Here is an 18573-nt window from a genome sequence, read left to right on the forward strand (position 1 = left end):
CTGAACCAAACGTCATCTTTCATCTGATTATAGTTCTTCCCCTTTCAGTGGCACTCACATCTGCAGTTTCTTTACTATGAAGTCATGCATAAAATGCTTGTCCCTATATTTTTACAAACTGTAGAATATAAATGTTTTATCTAGGGGAGAAGAATGTATGCATGCATTTTTGATGCAAATGTACATAGAGGGGCTATTTATGGAGCTTTTTGAGTGATAACTGACTTAAAAGCCATTTTATCCATGCTAAATATTGATAAGAGGCAGCGCTACACCTGTTCAGTGATGTATTTATTTATTTTTTTGTTTGCTGTCACCATTATTAGATTTATATTTTAAAATGTGTGGATTTAGCATCAACAGCAAGCACAGTTTACAAATCTTAATCCCTCCAAATATTAGCAGGCAGCGTATATTTTAGTCACAATAGTTGAAAAACTGTATTTTAAATTAGCTATCATATTATCGTGCAGTAGGAGAAAACCAAATTAAAATTCACTTGCTTTGTTTGGCATGAAAATGGTATTTTCAAGTGGTTTCAAATCCTGTACACCCATAAATGGTGACCCAAACTGTGTATTGTGATATGAGAAGTCAATCTGAACACAAATTTAGTTTCTCCCATGGGTAGATATGGTTTGAACGATGCAATATGCATATTTTTGGATATTCATGCACATTTGCCTGCAGAGGCATAGTAAAGTCTGTAAGAGATTAGCCTTTTCCAGTATCAATATGCTGCCATGCCATTATTGAAAGTGTCTCTAGTGGTTATCTCATCATTGTCCAACTGCTAACCTACATCCTGTACCCCCATGTAACCTTTGCAGTGGTGGAGCCTGATAGTGGGCTGTTTTCTGTAAAATATCTTGGCTGAATCGCACAGCGGGGAAGCAGAACCCACTATTTCCTGTCCCCTTCTTGATTTTACAGCATTTTTCATCTTTACTACTGGAGACGGCTGTAATATCGAAACAGATTTAAGGCTGATTCGTGTCAAACATGTTGATAGTATTTTATGGAGCAGTTGGTTAAGTGGTATCACAAGCCTCTATAAATGTCTGGATAAAGAATGATGTTAATGCATGAAAATATATGAAATATTCATAGCTTATTATACTTCCCCAGCATTTCCTTTGGCAAAGACTGGGGATAAAATAAAAAGCGATTAAGCTCTATGTTTGGTGTTAACCTCAGAGTCCGTTTCTTTCTCGGTTTATTTGTAATATAGGAAACTCTCAGAATTATTGGGACAACATTAGCAAATTCCCTCACTCTGTTTGTTGAAGATAAATGATAGATTGCTAGATGCTTTGGCTGATATCTGTATATGAACTCACAGACTTTGAACATTGTACAAAGCTTGACCTGGATGTATAACCTTTTTATGTTTCCTCCTGCTTCCACAGAAATGTTGATGGATTCCACCACAGCGACCGCAGAGCTTGGCTGGACGGTATATCCAGTGTCGGGAACAAGTGACAGCAGTGTAAGTTCTCTTAATGTGTCAGATGTCTAGCTCTAATTCAGTCTTTTTATTGCACACAGTTTACTGAGGTTACATGAAATTATCAATTAATCCTACTTCTCTGATGACTGTGACAGAAACTGGATGTGAATCTTTACCATATAGTGCCACAAAGACTAGGTTTTATCCATCTAAGCTCATGCCTGCTCAGCACCCACTGGTCAGGGAGTAATTAATCGTTTCCTCCCCCGCACCAGGATCTATGTTCTTCCGAACAGATCAGGAGAAGAAAAATATATTCCTGAGTAATGTGCTGGTGAATTTCTAAAAAACCACTCCCTATTTTATTAATTTATTTATGCTTCTGTGTCTGTTTGGGGGGATGGTTTAAATTATACCATTCCATGTGTCTGGAAGCAGTAAAATAAAAATGGAAGACTGAGAGAGACAGAGAGACTAAAAATTGGAGGAAGAAAAGAGGATAGAAGGCTGACAATGTGGCCGAGCAACTTCAAAGTTCTTTAGATATAATTTTACACACCATCTTTTCGAACCTGAGGGCACACAGCTTTTTTGCCTGTACTGATTAGAGCAATCAATATAAAAGAACAAAAAGTTCTGGTGTCTCCGGGTCTGAGGCTCTGGATTCAATCTGCACCAAATAAGATTCACCTCTCGTTTTTCTTTATACCAAAAGAAACAGAATTACACATGCTTTGCGTCATCACATCTTTTTCATCCTTACAATTCTGAAGGTTTATCAAAGCTATTTCAATACCACAACTAATAGCTACACAGACAGACAGAATGTCTTGATATAAAGTGTAAAATTAAATATCGCATGGTTCAGATGCAAAACTTTTTTTCCGTTTTGACACATTCAGAAATGTAGAGATCCAAAATGGCCCAGCATCTTAGAGGAAATGGATTCTTCAGCAAGGAATGCTGGTGATTGTTCCAACTTTCCCTCAGATTCACTTTCGGTTATTCTGCTGTCTTACACCACATATTTTCAAAGAGCATATACATTTTCTTAAAAGAAACAAGATATAAAGAATAGTCTCTTACAAGACATAGCACAAAAGTCAGGGCATGGCGGTTCCCCGCAGCAGCACTAAACAGGTGGGATTCTGTAAACCTTATAGAGAGAAAGGCTTTAAGTTATTGTCTTACACCCCTGCAGAGCCTTGTGGGCTTAACTAAAGTATCAGTGTCAGTCAAAATATAGAGCACTCCATCAACAGTTGGCTTTCATGCCACTGAATAGCTTTGCTAAACAAACCCCCATTGCCGAACTGTCAAGGAGAAAAAATCCAGATGTGGTTTGTGCATTCACTCATACATTCTTTCATTCATTCATTCATTTACATTTGTGTCCTGAATTCTAAACCCTTTGATATTTTATGCTGGTGAAATATACTGTATAGAATGGTGTAATTATGGAAGTTAACACCTACATTAAAGAAAGATTTATGGTAACATTTTATCACAGCCAGGTGTGAGGAGCACATACTTCATGTGCTTTCTGTTATTATTTTTTGACTGTACCTATTACTCTAAATGTCTGCATAGTGACTTGTTTGGACCTGCACATCAGCTTTTCAAACTCATGTTACAATTGCACGTCTTTTAATAATTTAAAGACTTATTGAAATCAAAGTTGGAATTTGCTGGCTTTTAATTTGGTCTGTTAGTTTTTTGGCCATCTATATAACTGTAAAGTGGCTTGCAAACTTTGATTTGAGCAGCTACACAGAATCAGACACTTATACGATAACACTGTTTTCACTCTAAAATCAAACACAAAGTAAGTGGTAGAGAAAATGTCGAGTTGGAGAGCATTTTCAGTAAGCAGCACCATGTGAACCTCTTGATTTATTCTGTTAACCTCACAATTTAAATCAGTGAGTATTTTCAGCTTTTTCTAGGGCACTTTATAAATGGTTGTTTTATCACGTAAAAAGACAATTTTCACTTATGTGGCATTGGGAGCATTTTATGTAAAGTAAACATTTTTATTTAGGATGACTTATTTTTAATTTATAACAGCTATGGTGTGTGCAGTCTGTGCACATCCTCATGAGGCTGTAAATTAAGTCATTACCGGCTTAGTTAGAGAACAGCGTTGCAGGAGACATTACAAATGTGTGTAAATGCCACCATGTTCAAACCCAGTTTTGGTCATGCATCTAGACTCATTGCTTACTGATGCAGAACATGAAAATAAGCTAGTACATTTGTGTAACTAATCAGTGTGATAGTGTGGCCCTCACTTGACTGCCTCAAGGTCCAGATCTAACACTGTCATTAATCATCTGTGACTTTATTTGCATGCTCATGAACTGCTTCTGTCTGTTTTGTGAGAAATAATGAACAATGAAATTAAATTTGATGCTGTAAAGTGGGACATGCTCACAAATGCCCTCTGTTAAAGAGATATTTCACCCAAAAATGGAAATCTATTCACCCTTATGTAATTTCAAATCTATATGACTTTAGATATAGATATTTTAAAAAATGCCAAGTTTTTTTCTTCTTCTTCTCCATACAGTGAAAGTCAGTGGGGTCCAAAACAACACCTGAGACATTTTTCAAAATATTCTCATTTTTAAGCTTGTCTTAAAAATGTGGTTTCTCTTTGTTTGGAACTGTGTAGTCTCAGTATTTCTGAGTGGTATGTCACGAGCTAGATGAAGACATCAGGAAGCAAATGTTTCAACCAACACAAACCTATCAGAACCGCCTTAAATTATATGTCCTGAAATCAGTACCAATGTGGATTGGTCTATAAAACTATTGTATTATTTTTGGGTCCCGACATCAGGGAATCAAATCTCTGTGTGGTCACATGTCAAGGATTGAAACAAGCCGTCTTTCAGCAGCATAACTCTTTTGTCATGTCCTTGATTCGTATGAGATATGTAAACATTATCCACATGGATATAGATAGACACAAGGGTTAAAGAAGCAATAGGAAGCTTGTTTGTCTTACTTCAGATGTTGTGCATTACCAGTGGATGGAGGTAATTGAAGCTGACTGCCAAAGACGGCTCAGTTTGTAGGTCACCTCTCATTTTTTTTTTTCAATCACTTTCTGTCCCTCTGTCAATCTTCCTAATGGTGGGGAGCTCAGTATCTCGCTTAGGGTTGTAATCCCACTGCACTTTAGCTGAAATATCCGGATGTCATTTGTCCCATATGTCCCCTCAGGACAAATGTCTCAATGTGACTATCTGTCAGATTTCCCACAACTGCAAATTGGGAAAGTTTCCCTCAGGAGCTGGCATACATGCTCCTTTTTGCCCCTCTGCGTGAATTATTTATTTATGCAGATTTACGATGTATTTCTTTGAGTCCAAAGAACGCTTTGCAGTGAGATGTGGAGTCAGCATATTTCACAGAAGGACTCATCAGCACTGCTCGACTGGTTACAAATGCTTGAATACAAATGACAGCCCTGGGAGAGCTTTAATTGCTGGCTTCATGTAAACTTCATAAGGTTCTGACAGTTTATTTGTAGAAGATGCAGAAGTCCAAATAAAAGTTCAGAGCCGTGTCATAGTGGAACAATTAATATAACACAAAAGCTTGATCGTGGCCAACTTCTGCATCCCCCGGAGCGAGCCTTTTTCATAATTCAGCACAAGCGTGCGGCTCCGCTCTAGCCGGGAGAGCCTCTGTCTGGGAGACTTATAGATCCCAGCTCGGTTGTGAACTTTCCTTCGTCGTGGGTGGCAGGGGAGTTATCATTTCTAAACTTCTGTCCACAAGAACAGTGTGCCATTTATCACAGAGCTCCTTTTCCCAGTGCAAGTTACAAGTTTAATTCAGTTCAATTGTGACTTCCAGTTTTTTTTTTTTAGCATGATTTATTGCAATTAGATACTTTGCTATTCCGAAGACACTGTTTACGTAAGATTAGTCATATAGCTAAAACATTCTGTTTGCCAAAGTGTTATCATCGTCATTAAGGATATTCACTGCACATTCTTGTATCCAAAAACAGCAAGATGGAACTTTTTGAACTTAATAAATACTCATGCAGTTGTTTCTTACCAGGATGTTGTGATGTTGTTTGATAATGAAAGTTTTTTTTAGCACAAATGATACAGGATAATGTGTTGTGCACTACTCAGAATTAAATTGATAATGCACTTTAAATTAAAATTTAATTCCTGAATGTGAATTGAGATGAGGATAAAGAATTGCAATTGAAATTTGAATGTAATGAAGTAGAATTAAAATTAATTTGTATAACTGTAATTTTTAACTAGAAAAGCAAAGTTTGTGAATACTAAATTTTAAGGTTGTATGATAGATATCTTTCATCTAGGGATTGTTCAAATCCTTAAGCTTAACAATGAGATATAGTGATTCTTGGCTTAATTTAACATAGCCTGCAATGTCTAGTTGAACTAAATAGGACAGTAGATTAAGAGAAGAACACAGACTACAGAGTATGTCTTGTCATGATTGAAAGACTGCAGATCAGGACCATGTGGGACCCATAAATCCCAGGTTGTGTTCTCATCCAATGGACCAAAGCTCTGGGTTTTGCACTAGCAGTCTCTCTAATGATCTTTCTTATATTTGCTTGTGACCCTCAAAGCATAGCTTGAGCCCTTAGACCTAATGGCAGCATAATTTTACATTTGGGTGCCAGTAAATAGGAAGACGAGCCAGTGGTGCACCACTGCTGAAGAGCCCCCCCTATGTAAGGCTCTGGCATAGGCTTCAAAAGAGCCTCCAGCCTCTTCTTGTGGGTCTTAACACACTTTTTGATAAAGGCCCTGACACACTTGTGAGAGCGGTACATTACCCAGGAGGAAGTTTCAGTAAGCGTGACTCTCTCTGTTAAGTCCATAACTACTTTTAAATTGTCCAGTTTATATTTCAACAAGTCTGTTTTTAAGACTATTTAATAAAATAATTAGTCATTAAAATATGTTTCAGCATACACAATATAAATACAAAAAAACTGATTTTTAATAATTATTTAATCATTAAAATATTATAAAATATTATTTATTTGTTAACTAATTGAATAATTTGTATTTATTTTAACTTATTAAAATATATAATTTATTATTAAATTGTTAAAATATATATAAAATATTCAGTTGCATTTATTTTTTAACAATAAAGGTTAAAAAGACAGTGCTTATATACTTTTCTGGCCTGCCATATTACAAAATATTGTCTCCTCATTTAATGCTGAATCCCTCAAAAAACAGATGGTCACCCTTTAGCCACACTCCCACTGAAAGTCCAGGAGAAAACCTATGGAAATCAAGATGTTTCTTCTAATTTCACACTCGGTGCTTGATCGCTTGGCTCTTATTATATCTCATTTGGTTCTCCTCTTTGCCTCTGATGAAAGAATGGCAGGGAAGCCGAGACAGCACAAAGGGAGGCTTTCAATTTAAGGGCCGTTTGTTTGGAACATCATGTGATATGCGCTTACTCAGTCTCTCATTAGCAACATTGCTTTTATATCAGTTCTTTCTAATTTGATTAGTCAGAGTGACATACTACAAACAAGAGGATGCTACACCCTGTCTTCTCTTGTTTAACTACCTTTCATTCTCACCTCTCTTTCTGGTTCATGGAAGAATGTGTCATCCTTAAGAAAGGCGGCAAGGTCAATGGCTGCCAGTGACCCAAGACACATCTGGCTGCTTGAAAGGACTGAGATGAAGTGATGGAAAACTTAATTTTACACACAGACAGACACACACACAAGTGCAAGTGTTAATGACCACAATCCTATCCAGAATCATTTCAGTTCATCTCCGCCGAATAACAGGGACATGGGAATAAAGAACAAAAGCTGCAAGGAAAGAAAGCTGTTTTAATTAGTCCAAGATCATTTGATAGAATGGAGGTCTTGGACAAGCTTGACTTTCTCCCCCAGTCTGTCAAAACTCTGTCAAAATCCTTGTTAAGCAGCAACTAATTTGGGAAATTATGTCAGCTGTTAAGTGAAGAGTAAGACACTCAAGGGGAGGGTGATTTGGGGAGGGTTTGGGTGATCGCTTGCTGGGCTTTGAGGCCGTGGTGCGAAAAATGTTTTTTAAGGTGAAGAAAAGGGCTTTCCCGTGTTGGACGAGGTCAAGACTTCTGTGCCTGGTATTTGAGTTGTTTAGTGCTGAAAGCCTGTGGCTTGATTGCAGGCAAGTTGGCTGAAAACCACAATGGAGTCATCTGGAGTCACTTTAGGCCGAGCAGTGAAGTCCCTGGTGCGTGTACCCTTCATGCTTTAGTGTGCGCAATATATACTTGTAAATTTTACAAGAAGTCTCTTTCACTCTATCAAAATGCCTTCCGTATAATTTGATTATCTTAGGTTTGTAATGTTTAACAGGATGGGTTTTTTTTTTTTTTTGTTCATGTAAGTGTTACACTAATGGTCAGTAGGTCATCTAAAGACAAATGTTCTGCATTTTTTATTTTCCATTTCTGTTCGTTTCATTTCTCTTTTCTTTTTTCTTTTTTGTCTCATCTCTAATTAAAGGGATAAGTCACCCAAAAATGTAAATTCTGTGATCATTTACTTACTCGCATGTCACCTGTATGAATTTTTCTTTTTTGGAAAATAAGATATTTAGATTTTTTTTTTTTCGAGAATTTTTGGCTAAACTATCCCTTTAATACATTTTTTATTTTAGTTTTACTGTTGAGTCAGCCTGTTTGTTTAATTTCGCTAAATTATGCTCAGTTGTTTTCTCGTTGCGAGGGAAAGAATTAATGCTGGCTCCATTTTTAAGCTGCCTGAAGGCAGAAAAGAGGCAGCAGAGCAAAAAATAAAAGACTGTGTAAACATCAAAGTGTATCACCTTTTCTTTGTCTCCGTCTGAGCTATATTAATAGTACATATTTTTTATACAGTGCAAGAAATCAAGAGCGAGGGAGAGAGACAAAAATAAATAGAGACCAGAATCATTTGGCACTGCCATGTGGGGGTCTGCAGAAAACCCAAGCCAGTGCCAGCCCTCTCTATGCATAGTGCCAGGGCCTGTTGGCAGTCTAGCAGGAGAATTTTGCTCTCTTTCCCACCTCATTCCTCCTGTGCTCTGTAATCTGGCCTGTGCATATGGGGAAAGCTGCTGAAAATGGTTCAGGTGCTCATAAAGCAATCCAGAGATCTGATGCAGAGATACAAATGTGTCTATAACATGATAGTTTCTGCTGTCAGGTCATTTTTTAAAATCTAGCTAGGAAGGGATTGACTGTTACATTTTTGACTGTCTGGCATTTTTGGCACATATTTGATCATTCATACAAATAAATTAATAAAGCTAACCATTAAAGGTAACTGAATAGTAAATGAAGCATTTTTCCCATTCCCATCCCATTGAGGGAGGTAAAAAAAAAAAGAGGTAAATGTCTAGAGGTTAAAAAAAAAAAAGCTGGATGTTAAACAAATCAGTTAACCTTTGCTTTCTCATTTTCTTTGTAGTGGGAAGAAGTGAGTGGCTACGATGAGAATATGAACACCATCCGTACCTATCAGGTGTGTAATGTCTTCGTCGCCAACCAAAATAACTGGGTGCGCACTAACTACATCAGACGAAGAGGTGCTCAACGCATTCACGTGGAGATGAAGTTCTCAGTTCGAGACTGCAGCAGCATCCCAAATGTCCCTGGTTCCTGCAAGGAAACTTTCAACCTCTACTACTATGAATCAGACGGTGACACAGCCACCAAAGTCTTTCCCCCATGGATGGAAAACCCTTGGATCAAGGTAGATACCATTGCGGCCGACGAGAGCTTCTCGCAAGTAGACCTGGGCGGACACGTGATGAAGATTAATACAGAGGTTCGCAGTTTCGGCCCTGTCTCCCGTAACGGTTTCTACCTAGCCTTCCAGGACTACGGCGGGTGCATGTCGCTAATCACTGTGCGAGTGTTCTATCGGAAGTGCCCTCGCACCATCCGTAACGGAGCGATATTTCAGGAGACGCTTTCGGGAGCAGAGAGCACCTCACTGGTGGCAGCGAGGGGAGTGTGCGTCCCTAATGCTGAGGAGGTCGACGTTCCCATTAAACTGTACTGTAATGGGGATGGAGAGTGGATGGTCCCTATTGGCCGCTGTATGTGTAAAGCAGGGCACGAGGCTGTGGAGAATGGAACTGTTTGCAGAGGTAAGCGAGCTCTTCTGCTAATGTGTAGTGGTCTTGTCATGTTGCACAAAACTCTTTTCATTTTTAGGTCACAGCTGCTACTGACCCTAAAAAAGCAGAAAAGTCTTTGTTCGCTTGTCTGTGTCTTTTGGTTATCTGTCGTCTTTTCAGGGCACTATCCTTGTTGTTTCATGTTCTGGAAAAAAACATAAAAAACCTTCCTTAAAATATTTAAAATTTTCTTAAAACAAAATTGCAGTATATTTTAAGGCCTGTTCTCAGAGAATATATTTTGGCAACACCCCACTGGCAACATTTTGTTTTGTTTTAAGCATAACTGTAACAAAATATTGGCTTTATGCTATAGAAGATGGTATAAGAAAAAAATTAATTGAAAAATTAATTAATTTGAAAATTATTATTATATTATAATTATAAATAATTTATTAAAATAATTACAATTATTAGAATATTAGAATTTAAGATATTCTTAAATCTTAAGGTCCGTTCACACCAAGGACAATAACTGTAATGATAAAGATATTGTTTTAAAAATCGTTCTAAATGTAAAAGAATAACACACCACAACACTATCGTTGGAATTACTATCACAATGATTTTTTTCCAGCTTTTAAATGAAAATTGACAGCCAATCAGAATTCATCCTGTTTTAAATCGCTTGAGCATTTAAAGAGGCAGACAACATCATTTTGTGTTGTTGTGGATGCTAATATAGTAATCGTTATAGTTATCTATCTTGGTGAGAATGGGCCTTTTATCCTGCACTATTTTGCTTGTAAATGAATCATATTTGAAGGATTTTTAGATGTTTGTATTGTAAAAATGCTAATTTTGTATTCTGTAATGACCTACAAGCTACAGCATGTATTTTCTACCAAGCTGAAGCTCTAGAAATGGCCTGCTGTTGATGTTGTGGTTTCACTGTGATATCCTAAGCAAGTCAAACATGTTGATGTGGGTAGTATGGCTGTTTTTTTTTTCTTTCACAGTATCCCTGTGCAACATCAATGTAAGCTGGCCCTTTCACTCACAGCATGTGAGCGTATTGATCGTTTCTTATCCAAACCACAGTGCTCCTCTCCTTCAGCTTGCCTCACCTGTAATTCAACTCGCTCTACAGCGGGAGCTCTCGTTTCACCCAACGGCGGGTCCTGTTCCCACGGCAACGACAGCCTTCAGACAGGCTCCGTGCTGACACAGACGACACAATAAAACGCCCACCTGTGTTTCAGACCCCCCCCCCCTTCCGCACCCACTTGCTCAGACAGACGCACACACACTCCCTCAGCCTCTTCGTAAGCCTGGCTGTAATTACCACACCGGCTCCCCGTCTAGTCCAGGATGAGCTGTGATAATAGCCGCTCATTGCAGGCACTAGCAGGGCGGCGTTCTGCCGATATGCGTTCAATGACAGTTAATGAGTACGGTCACAATCCTTCCACAGGAGCACCTGCCAATAAATCGTCGAGCAGTCTACTCTAAATTGGAGAGCTGTCATAATTATACACATTTGCTTGTTTTTGACCTTCATGTAATTTACTGCATGCTATGGATTTTAATATTTCAAGAGTCTGCTTGGACTTGAGGTATCTCTGTAAACACCTGGGTTTAAAAACAATATAATTGTGAGAGACTAATGGAGAGGCTCATAGTCAAATCAAACAAGCTATAAAAAGGTACTTGTTAAAGCCTTTCACATCACACTGTCAGTGTTTTGCTGAAAGACTGTTACTCCTAACAGAGAGAATAATGATCCTAATCACTGAGCATTTAGCTCATATTCATAAAGCATTAGTGAATATTAATGCATTGAGGAATATTTCATAATATTTTACGACAGCGGGGCCTGATTGCAAATCTGGGTGAGAGAGTGCTAATGTAATATAATTTCTCTAATCTTATATCGCAGCTAATCCCATGAGCTAAATAATGTTAATGAGGCCCTAGAACTGACCTTGGATCAGCACTCTTAAGGCTAGAGAAAACTATGTGTTTGACGACTAACACTGTCTAGATGTGTTTTGAGGGTGTGGAAATGGCTGGATAGGTTTGAAATTAAGTAGGAATAGAGCAGATTATTTTCTGAAAACACAACTACCTCAACTGTAGGATGGGTGGATAATTATTTTTTGGGTGAATATGTATTTTTTATTATCTTATATATTATACATTAGGGGTGTAGCGGTACACAGAAGTCACGGTTCGGTACGTACCTCGGTTTTGGGGTCACGGTTCGGTACGATTTTGGTACAATAGGAAAATTGGTCACACTTTAGTTTAGGGTCACTATTATTCTCACTGTTAACCTGTTAGCATTCCACTCTACCGCTCACAGTACAAATACCTTTCAGAAGAGACCAAAACCACTCATATACTGCAAATTGTTTAAGAACAGCATACAATTTACTTTGGGTATGCCTTATTTAGGCATTTTAGGCTAATTTTACAGGAATGCTAAGGAGTTAACTAACTATTAACTATGACTTTTGCCTCAATAAAACCCTAATTACTGCTTATTAATAGTTAGTAACATAGATAGATGGATAGATAGATGAATAGACAGACTGACTGATTGATTGATTGATTGATTGATTAATTTGACTTACTTGATTGATTCTTGCAATTCTTAATTTTGCCTTAACCCTAATCATAATGTTGAATTGTTAAGAGACTCAACGCTTTATTTAGAAGATTTTTTTTTTTAAGTAGACAATATAAAATCATTAAGATGGAATACGGTTATTGACGGTGGTTGTCTATATTATACATAAGTGGTTTTGATCGAGGTCTGCCTTCAATTCATTGAGCCATTTATCTCTCTGGCAGGGGAAAGCTGATACCGCTGCGTGAGACAATGTCAGGACTGTGGTCAGTGGTCGGGGGATGGGTTGATGCAAGAAAGGGGGGCTTTTTAACTGCCGAGAGTCGGGTGTAATGAATTGATTTGTGAAAGATGTTTTCGCCGGGATGCCGCAGTATCCCCTTACGTTCTTGGTTGCAAGAGGTCATAAGATCTACAGATGAAAGATCTGTCTCACAGCTACTTTCACAACTCCACTAACACTTTATGCAGACACCTCGCTACGAACGAGCGCGTAATTACGCATGTTTCAATTAAGTCTTCTGTAGCATTTTCAACAGATAATGATTCTTTGACATGAAGTCTGTCAAAATATTGACAACATACCAATTTTATGCTTGCGATGGCATTGGCTTCTTGTTAGAGAATTGAGATCGTTTTACTAACAATATTAAATTTCCTCCCAGGGAGGCGCTGTAAGTTAATGAAGCAAGCCAGGTTCCTTTAGCAGAAATGCCTTTTATAAAGGCAGATCTGATTTCGTTTAGAGCTGCGTGAGACGGGGACCCTCTTGAAATGCACAGGGTCTTGTTCGCAGAATGTGTTCATTTGAAATGGTAGCAGAATACTGAGAAGGACATAATTGGAGACATGTTCGTGGTTAGGGGCTCTAGGTCGACAAACAATACTCATATTTTTCCCAAATTGTAATCTGATCACACAATCTATGGAACATGGGTTTAGAAGTGCAAACTATGGGAATATAATACTAACTGTGGCAAACATGTTGAATGTACATTGCAAACAAGTTTTAATTAGTTGTTTTTGACTTGTTTTCCTGTTAAAATATCTAAAATTGACCTTGAAACAAGATAAATTCACCTGAGAAGCAACACTGCATATTAATACTGATATTAAGACTTGATTTCAGAGAATGTCTTTAACATAAATGTATTTTTGTCTTACAGCACTGACACCTTTTTTCAGTAGTTAAAAAATATACCTTGAAATCTGAAAAACAAGACAAAAAAGCTCTTTGAAAGTAATATTTTTATCAGTCTACTGCAACTAATACGTATTAGGCAAGAACATCAAATGAACACAAACAAATGCAACTGGGACTTCTTGGTGAAGGTATTTTAAGCTACATAGCATTGTCGATGAAAGACAAAGTGCTTGCTTTGGCAAAACTGATTGAGTGCAGACCATCCACCTGTTGAGAAGTTCTCATGAACTTGAGTCTGATGAAAGAGAGCGAGCAGGTTTTACAGTGGTAAGCATTACTCGTACGCTCCTCAGGAATGTGGTTGTGTGATCCAGATCCACAAGAGTTTATTTATGGCTCTGCAACGATACAGCAGTTTCCCTTATGGTGAAATATGTGTCTTTCTACATGAGCGTTTCATTTATGGTATCTAAGTTTTTTTTAAAGCTGTTGATACTAAAATGCAGCAGATGACACTTAAGATGTACAAAACGTAAATAATAATGCAAAATAATGTGCATCCTAACTTTTGTTTCCCACCACAGTTTTGGCCTTGAATTAATTGAGTGATGGCACATTCATAGACAGAAGATTAAGGCTGGGGTTTGATGTAATCTTATAGTAATTCTCAATACCATAAAATAAAAAAGCTGAAGACAAACCATGTCCTGAAGATATAGAGGTTGAGAAAAGGAGTAAAGTACAGTGTGTCCCTCTGGATTCCTGGTGCTGGCTACCTTCCACATAGACAAGCAAAGAAATCATGATGCTGTGGTTCCCTTTATTTCCCATGGAGCATCTGCTTTTAATGATAGCTCTAATTGGCTAACAGCAAATGTGGGGCACTGCAGTGCTTATGGTCAACCTGAAATCCCAGGGGTTCATGTAGCAAAACAAACAATTGTCCCATCATCATCTTACATGTTTAAATGAAGGGCTTTGCAGAGATCCTTTCCCAAGACAACAAAAGCTGTATAGAAATGTTTGGGTTTACTATGTCACAAGTATTTTATTTTATTTTATTTATGAAGTTTTGAAATGAAATTACTGCTAACTCTTTACAGTACGGTTCAAACCTGAGGTGTCATGAACCAACAAATGAACAGCATTTTATATATATTAGGTTTATGTTATTATGTTTATTCTAAGTTTATTTTAAGTATACAAATTATATGAATATGCTTTTTAATTTATAACACTTGAAATGTTAACATTTATTAGTACATAAAGAAATTAACACTACTTCAGGATTAGTAAATGCTGTAAAGGTATTGCAAACAAAGTTGAACTTTATTTTAAAATATTATGTTGATTATGGTGCACTTTTTACAGTTTGCCAAACCTGGATATAGATTTGATACTGCCATTGGGATGTTCAATTAGCTTTTCTAGCTCTTTTTGAAATTATATATGAAATCTAAACCATATTTCAATTAATGTGCTGAAGGTTTGAACAATAGATGAAAAACAAAGTTAGACACAGCTCTTAGTGCTCAATCTGTCCTAATAAAGTATTCGGTTACGAGCATTCATATAATCCCATGTCCATGGATTGTAGTGCTTTCACTGAAGTGGCCTCTTACCACAGCCTCCCTTCAACACTTCATCAAGCAATTTTCTGCATTATCTCCTGCTGACGGACACGTACATTTCAGAATAGCAAGGCTGCAATGTAATACAAACCTCTCAACTTTCTTTTCGGCCTTATCCCTCACCTATTGAGTATGTACAATACGGCCTTTTTAGCAGCCATTTTCAGACAGCTTCAATCCACATGTGACCCATGGCATGCTTTTATGGCTGAGCTCCTAACTGCTCTGCTCTTGCCAACCCTCCAGTCTAGTCTCTAATTGGGAAAGTAAAGAACATTAAGCAGTGAAATTAAACCCTCTCATACTGAATTGTTCACTCTAGAGCCCAACACCGAGAGTGGGAGTGTGACAAAGAGCTCAAAGTGCTCTTGGTGACAGCAGACACACGGTAAAGCCAACAAGTCAAGTCCTTAGATTCGTCGCTTGCAGCCCCATGGCCAGAAAATAAAGATTCCTCTGCGCTAGACAAAGATTAGGATCACAAGTACCATAGGAGCTGTCTACCCACCTACTGAGACCCAGGGGAGTAGTGATACACTTTTATTTCATGTTGCCTAGCCGTAATGGAGATTTCAGCTTGTCCAGGTGTTTTTTTCCCCCTGCTCTTTTTTTTTTTTTTTTTTTTTTTTTTTTTGCTTCCCTTCTGAAGCAGAATAGATGTAACTTTTCTGAAAGCTAAAGATATCTCCCCACTTACCCACCCACACTTACTCCTTTGAGGAACACTCGTCATTTTTCTCTCAGCACATTCATCACTCCCTTGTAAGTGATAACGCCAGACTGAAATGACTGGGAATGGCCCAGAGCTCAGGGAGCATGATGTGTTAACTTGTTCCACATGCATCTCCGAGCAGCCAGTCATTAGCTCACATGTCCACTGGGATTCTCGTTGTTGGAGTCCCATGATCCTCAGAGGCTGTAATCACTATTCTGTGGCATCTCTGATCATTTGAGGGATTTCTCACGCCTTTCTTTCTTTCAGGACACCTTATGGGTTCTTAGAGATGAAAAACGAAGGGTTAAGAGGTCTATGCTCATGGAACGGCTTTTTCTAGCACAACTAGGCCGAGGTGGAAAAGAGGTTAGGGGCTTGATCTCCTTTAGAAGCCAGAATGCGGATGTTTTTTTCCAATCATACATGGGACCTCTTGCAAATGCCAGAGATCTCTTTCATCTATTTTGATTCATGCTCTGACCACTGAAAGGCCTAGACAGGATGCAGTATCAGTTCGTCACGGGTTGAAAGAAAAGAAACAGGGCATGTGTCTTCTGAAGAGCTACAAGTCTGTGCTAACCGCTGGCAAATAATGAACAAGGGGTTACAGAAAGCGGGGCATGTTTTGTCACAAATACCATTCGATTCTGGGGAAGAAATCAGGATCAAATAGCAGTACAGCTGTTGCGCCGCTACGACAGCAACTGGTGATGTATGAATTCAATTGACATGCAAGCCAATATAAATTGCATTTCTTTAACCTTGAGTGACATTTGAGGTTAGTGCAGGGTTAGGAATTTGTTACACTTAAAGCCTTTTTCTGGAGATTTTGATAGATAGCTCTCATGCCGATGTGAGGCTAGGGCTGCTATCTGTGTCATGCTGTGACTGTCTTTGCTGCAGGATTCCAGTTGTTTGCACTCTGTTGACCCCCAGCTATGCTCTGAAGGATATAGGCTACAAAGTGTGTCGTTTCCTGATCCGTCATATGACCTTACAATGATCAATTAGGCGATCTTGTTACACTGTAGGTTCTCTAAGGTTTTACTTCAGTGTGATGCGCTCCACATGTGGCTCAAGTGAACTTTAAAAGGTTGCATTCTTTCATTTAGAAATGCAGAAATGGTTCGAATATAAAACAATAGGTTTAGTTACAAATGGTTACTTTGCTAGGTGAATCTCTCAAGACAAAAATATATATATTTTATGTGTCAGTATATACTTATTTGATTTTGTATTTTAATATTTTTAATTTAAAAAAAATTCTTAGCGGTGGTTAAAATGGCAAAAAAATGGCAAAAAAAAAATAAATAAATAATATATATATATATATATATATATATATATATATATATATATACAGGGCTTAACGCGCTAAGGATTTTTTTCTATTGGCCCGGTTGGGCCAGTGTTTAAAATTTTTACTTGCCCTGCCAAAATTTTCACTGGCCCCACAACAAAAAATTAATAAATTAAAAGAAAAGAAAATGGGCCTATAAAATAAGCCTAGTTATTGTTTTTGTTGTTTTTGATACATGTAACCTTAATAAATAAGGTTATGACACCAAAAGCTACTAGATTAACTCACTTAAATTTTATATATTAATAAAATAGTGTAGGTAAGTAATAAAATAGTGACAAATAATCAAATTACGAGTAATAGCACAAATAAATACAACAGAACAAACCTATAAATTAAATAAACTGTGCTTTTTTTAAAAAAGTTTTTCAAGTAGTTTTAAACAGGAGATTTTCAGGTAAAGAAATTGTAATCTAATGTATAACTATATAACTATAAATTAAACTTTATCATAGTTAATCAGTCAAGAGCAGTTACAGATGCATAAATAATGTTTTGAAATGTTAATGAAAATACAAAAATATGAAACGGTAAATACTGTTAATTGATTAAAAAAATTAAAAGACAATTTAAACGTGAAATTAAACCCGCCAGTAGGTGGCAGTGAATCACTTTTAATGAACGAGTCATTGAGATTCAACGGATTCATTCAAACGGCTGATTCATTCAGGAAGTGTTGCTCAGAAACGCAAAACAATGAAATGGCGAAATATAGTGAAACAGGCAATTTGGTGTCTAAAATGTAAGTCACTTGATATTAAGTTCTTGTTCATTAAACTGTACGCTGTATAAAATCAATATCACATTTGTAATAATGCTGATATTTGGAGAAAAATGGCGCTCTGTGTAATATTGGTTAACTATATTAAATTATATAAAAGACATACAGGGGCATTTTTGTCCCTTATCTTGAATTCTGGGCATTCTAAATTAATTTTAGTAGACTAAATCACGCACGTGCACAAGCCTAACCTACTAGACCATGTCACATAGTGAATGCGTACACTCAATGGGTGTGTTTTTGTCTGGTTTTTGTAAAGTGAGGGACATACTCGATCATTTCCGATCGTTAAATAAACAATTACGATATCATAGATGATGTATATCACATACCCTACAGCACTGGCCCAATCTGACTCCTATGGTCACGCTGTATCCAGTTTAGACAATATCACTGATTATAATGGGTTCTATTGTCTTTTGACACGTCACGCCGCTCGCATCCGATGTAGACACGGGGTAATGCACTACATCGATCTGTCACGTCACATTTAAGAGCATCAAAACAACATTTCTAGTTTGAATTTCATGACAAAATGGACAATTTGAAAACTGAAACTTTGTTTCCTATTAGAAGTAACAAAGCACAAAGCTCTTTGTGATTATTGGAAGCGAGGCGCTACAAATAATGTTTGATGTCGCAAAAAAAAAAAAAAAAAAAAAAAAAAACACAGACCTGACAACCCTGGCTTGAACTACGGGTGATTTATAGGGTCAAAAACGTATATT

The 18573-nt window shown here is 37.5% G+C and overlaps 1 protein-coding gene across 2 annotated transcripts in view; it reads left to right on the forward strand.

Annotated features, from left to right (window-relative positions):
- Nucleotides 1-1145: 1145 nt before the first annotated feature.
- The window catches only part of ephb2b (eph receptor B2b), an 81399-nt gene continuing 63971 nt past the window's right edge, over nt 1146-18573 (forward strand). The window contains exons 1-2 of one of the 2 annotated variants that reach the window (XM_048173637.1): nt 1146-1489; nt 8928-9612. In XM_048173637.1, coding sequence (XP_048029594.1) covers nt 1331-1489; nt 8928-9612 — 844 coding nt within the window. In that variant the 5' untranslated portion in view covers nt 1146-1330. The remainder of the gene's footprint in view (nt 1490-8927; nt 9613-18573) is intronic. The other variant, XM_048173636.1, reaches the window with a different exon arrangement.

This window comes from Megalobrama amblycephala, linkage group LG21 (assembly GCF_018812025.1).
Source record: "Megalobrama amblycephala isolate DHTTF-2021 linkage group LG21, ASM1881202v1, whole genome shotgun sequence".
Lineage (NCBI taxonomy): Eukaryota > Metazoa > Chordata > Actinopteri > Cypriniformes > Xenocyprididae > Megalobrama > Megalobrama amblycephala.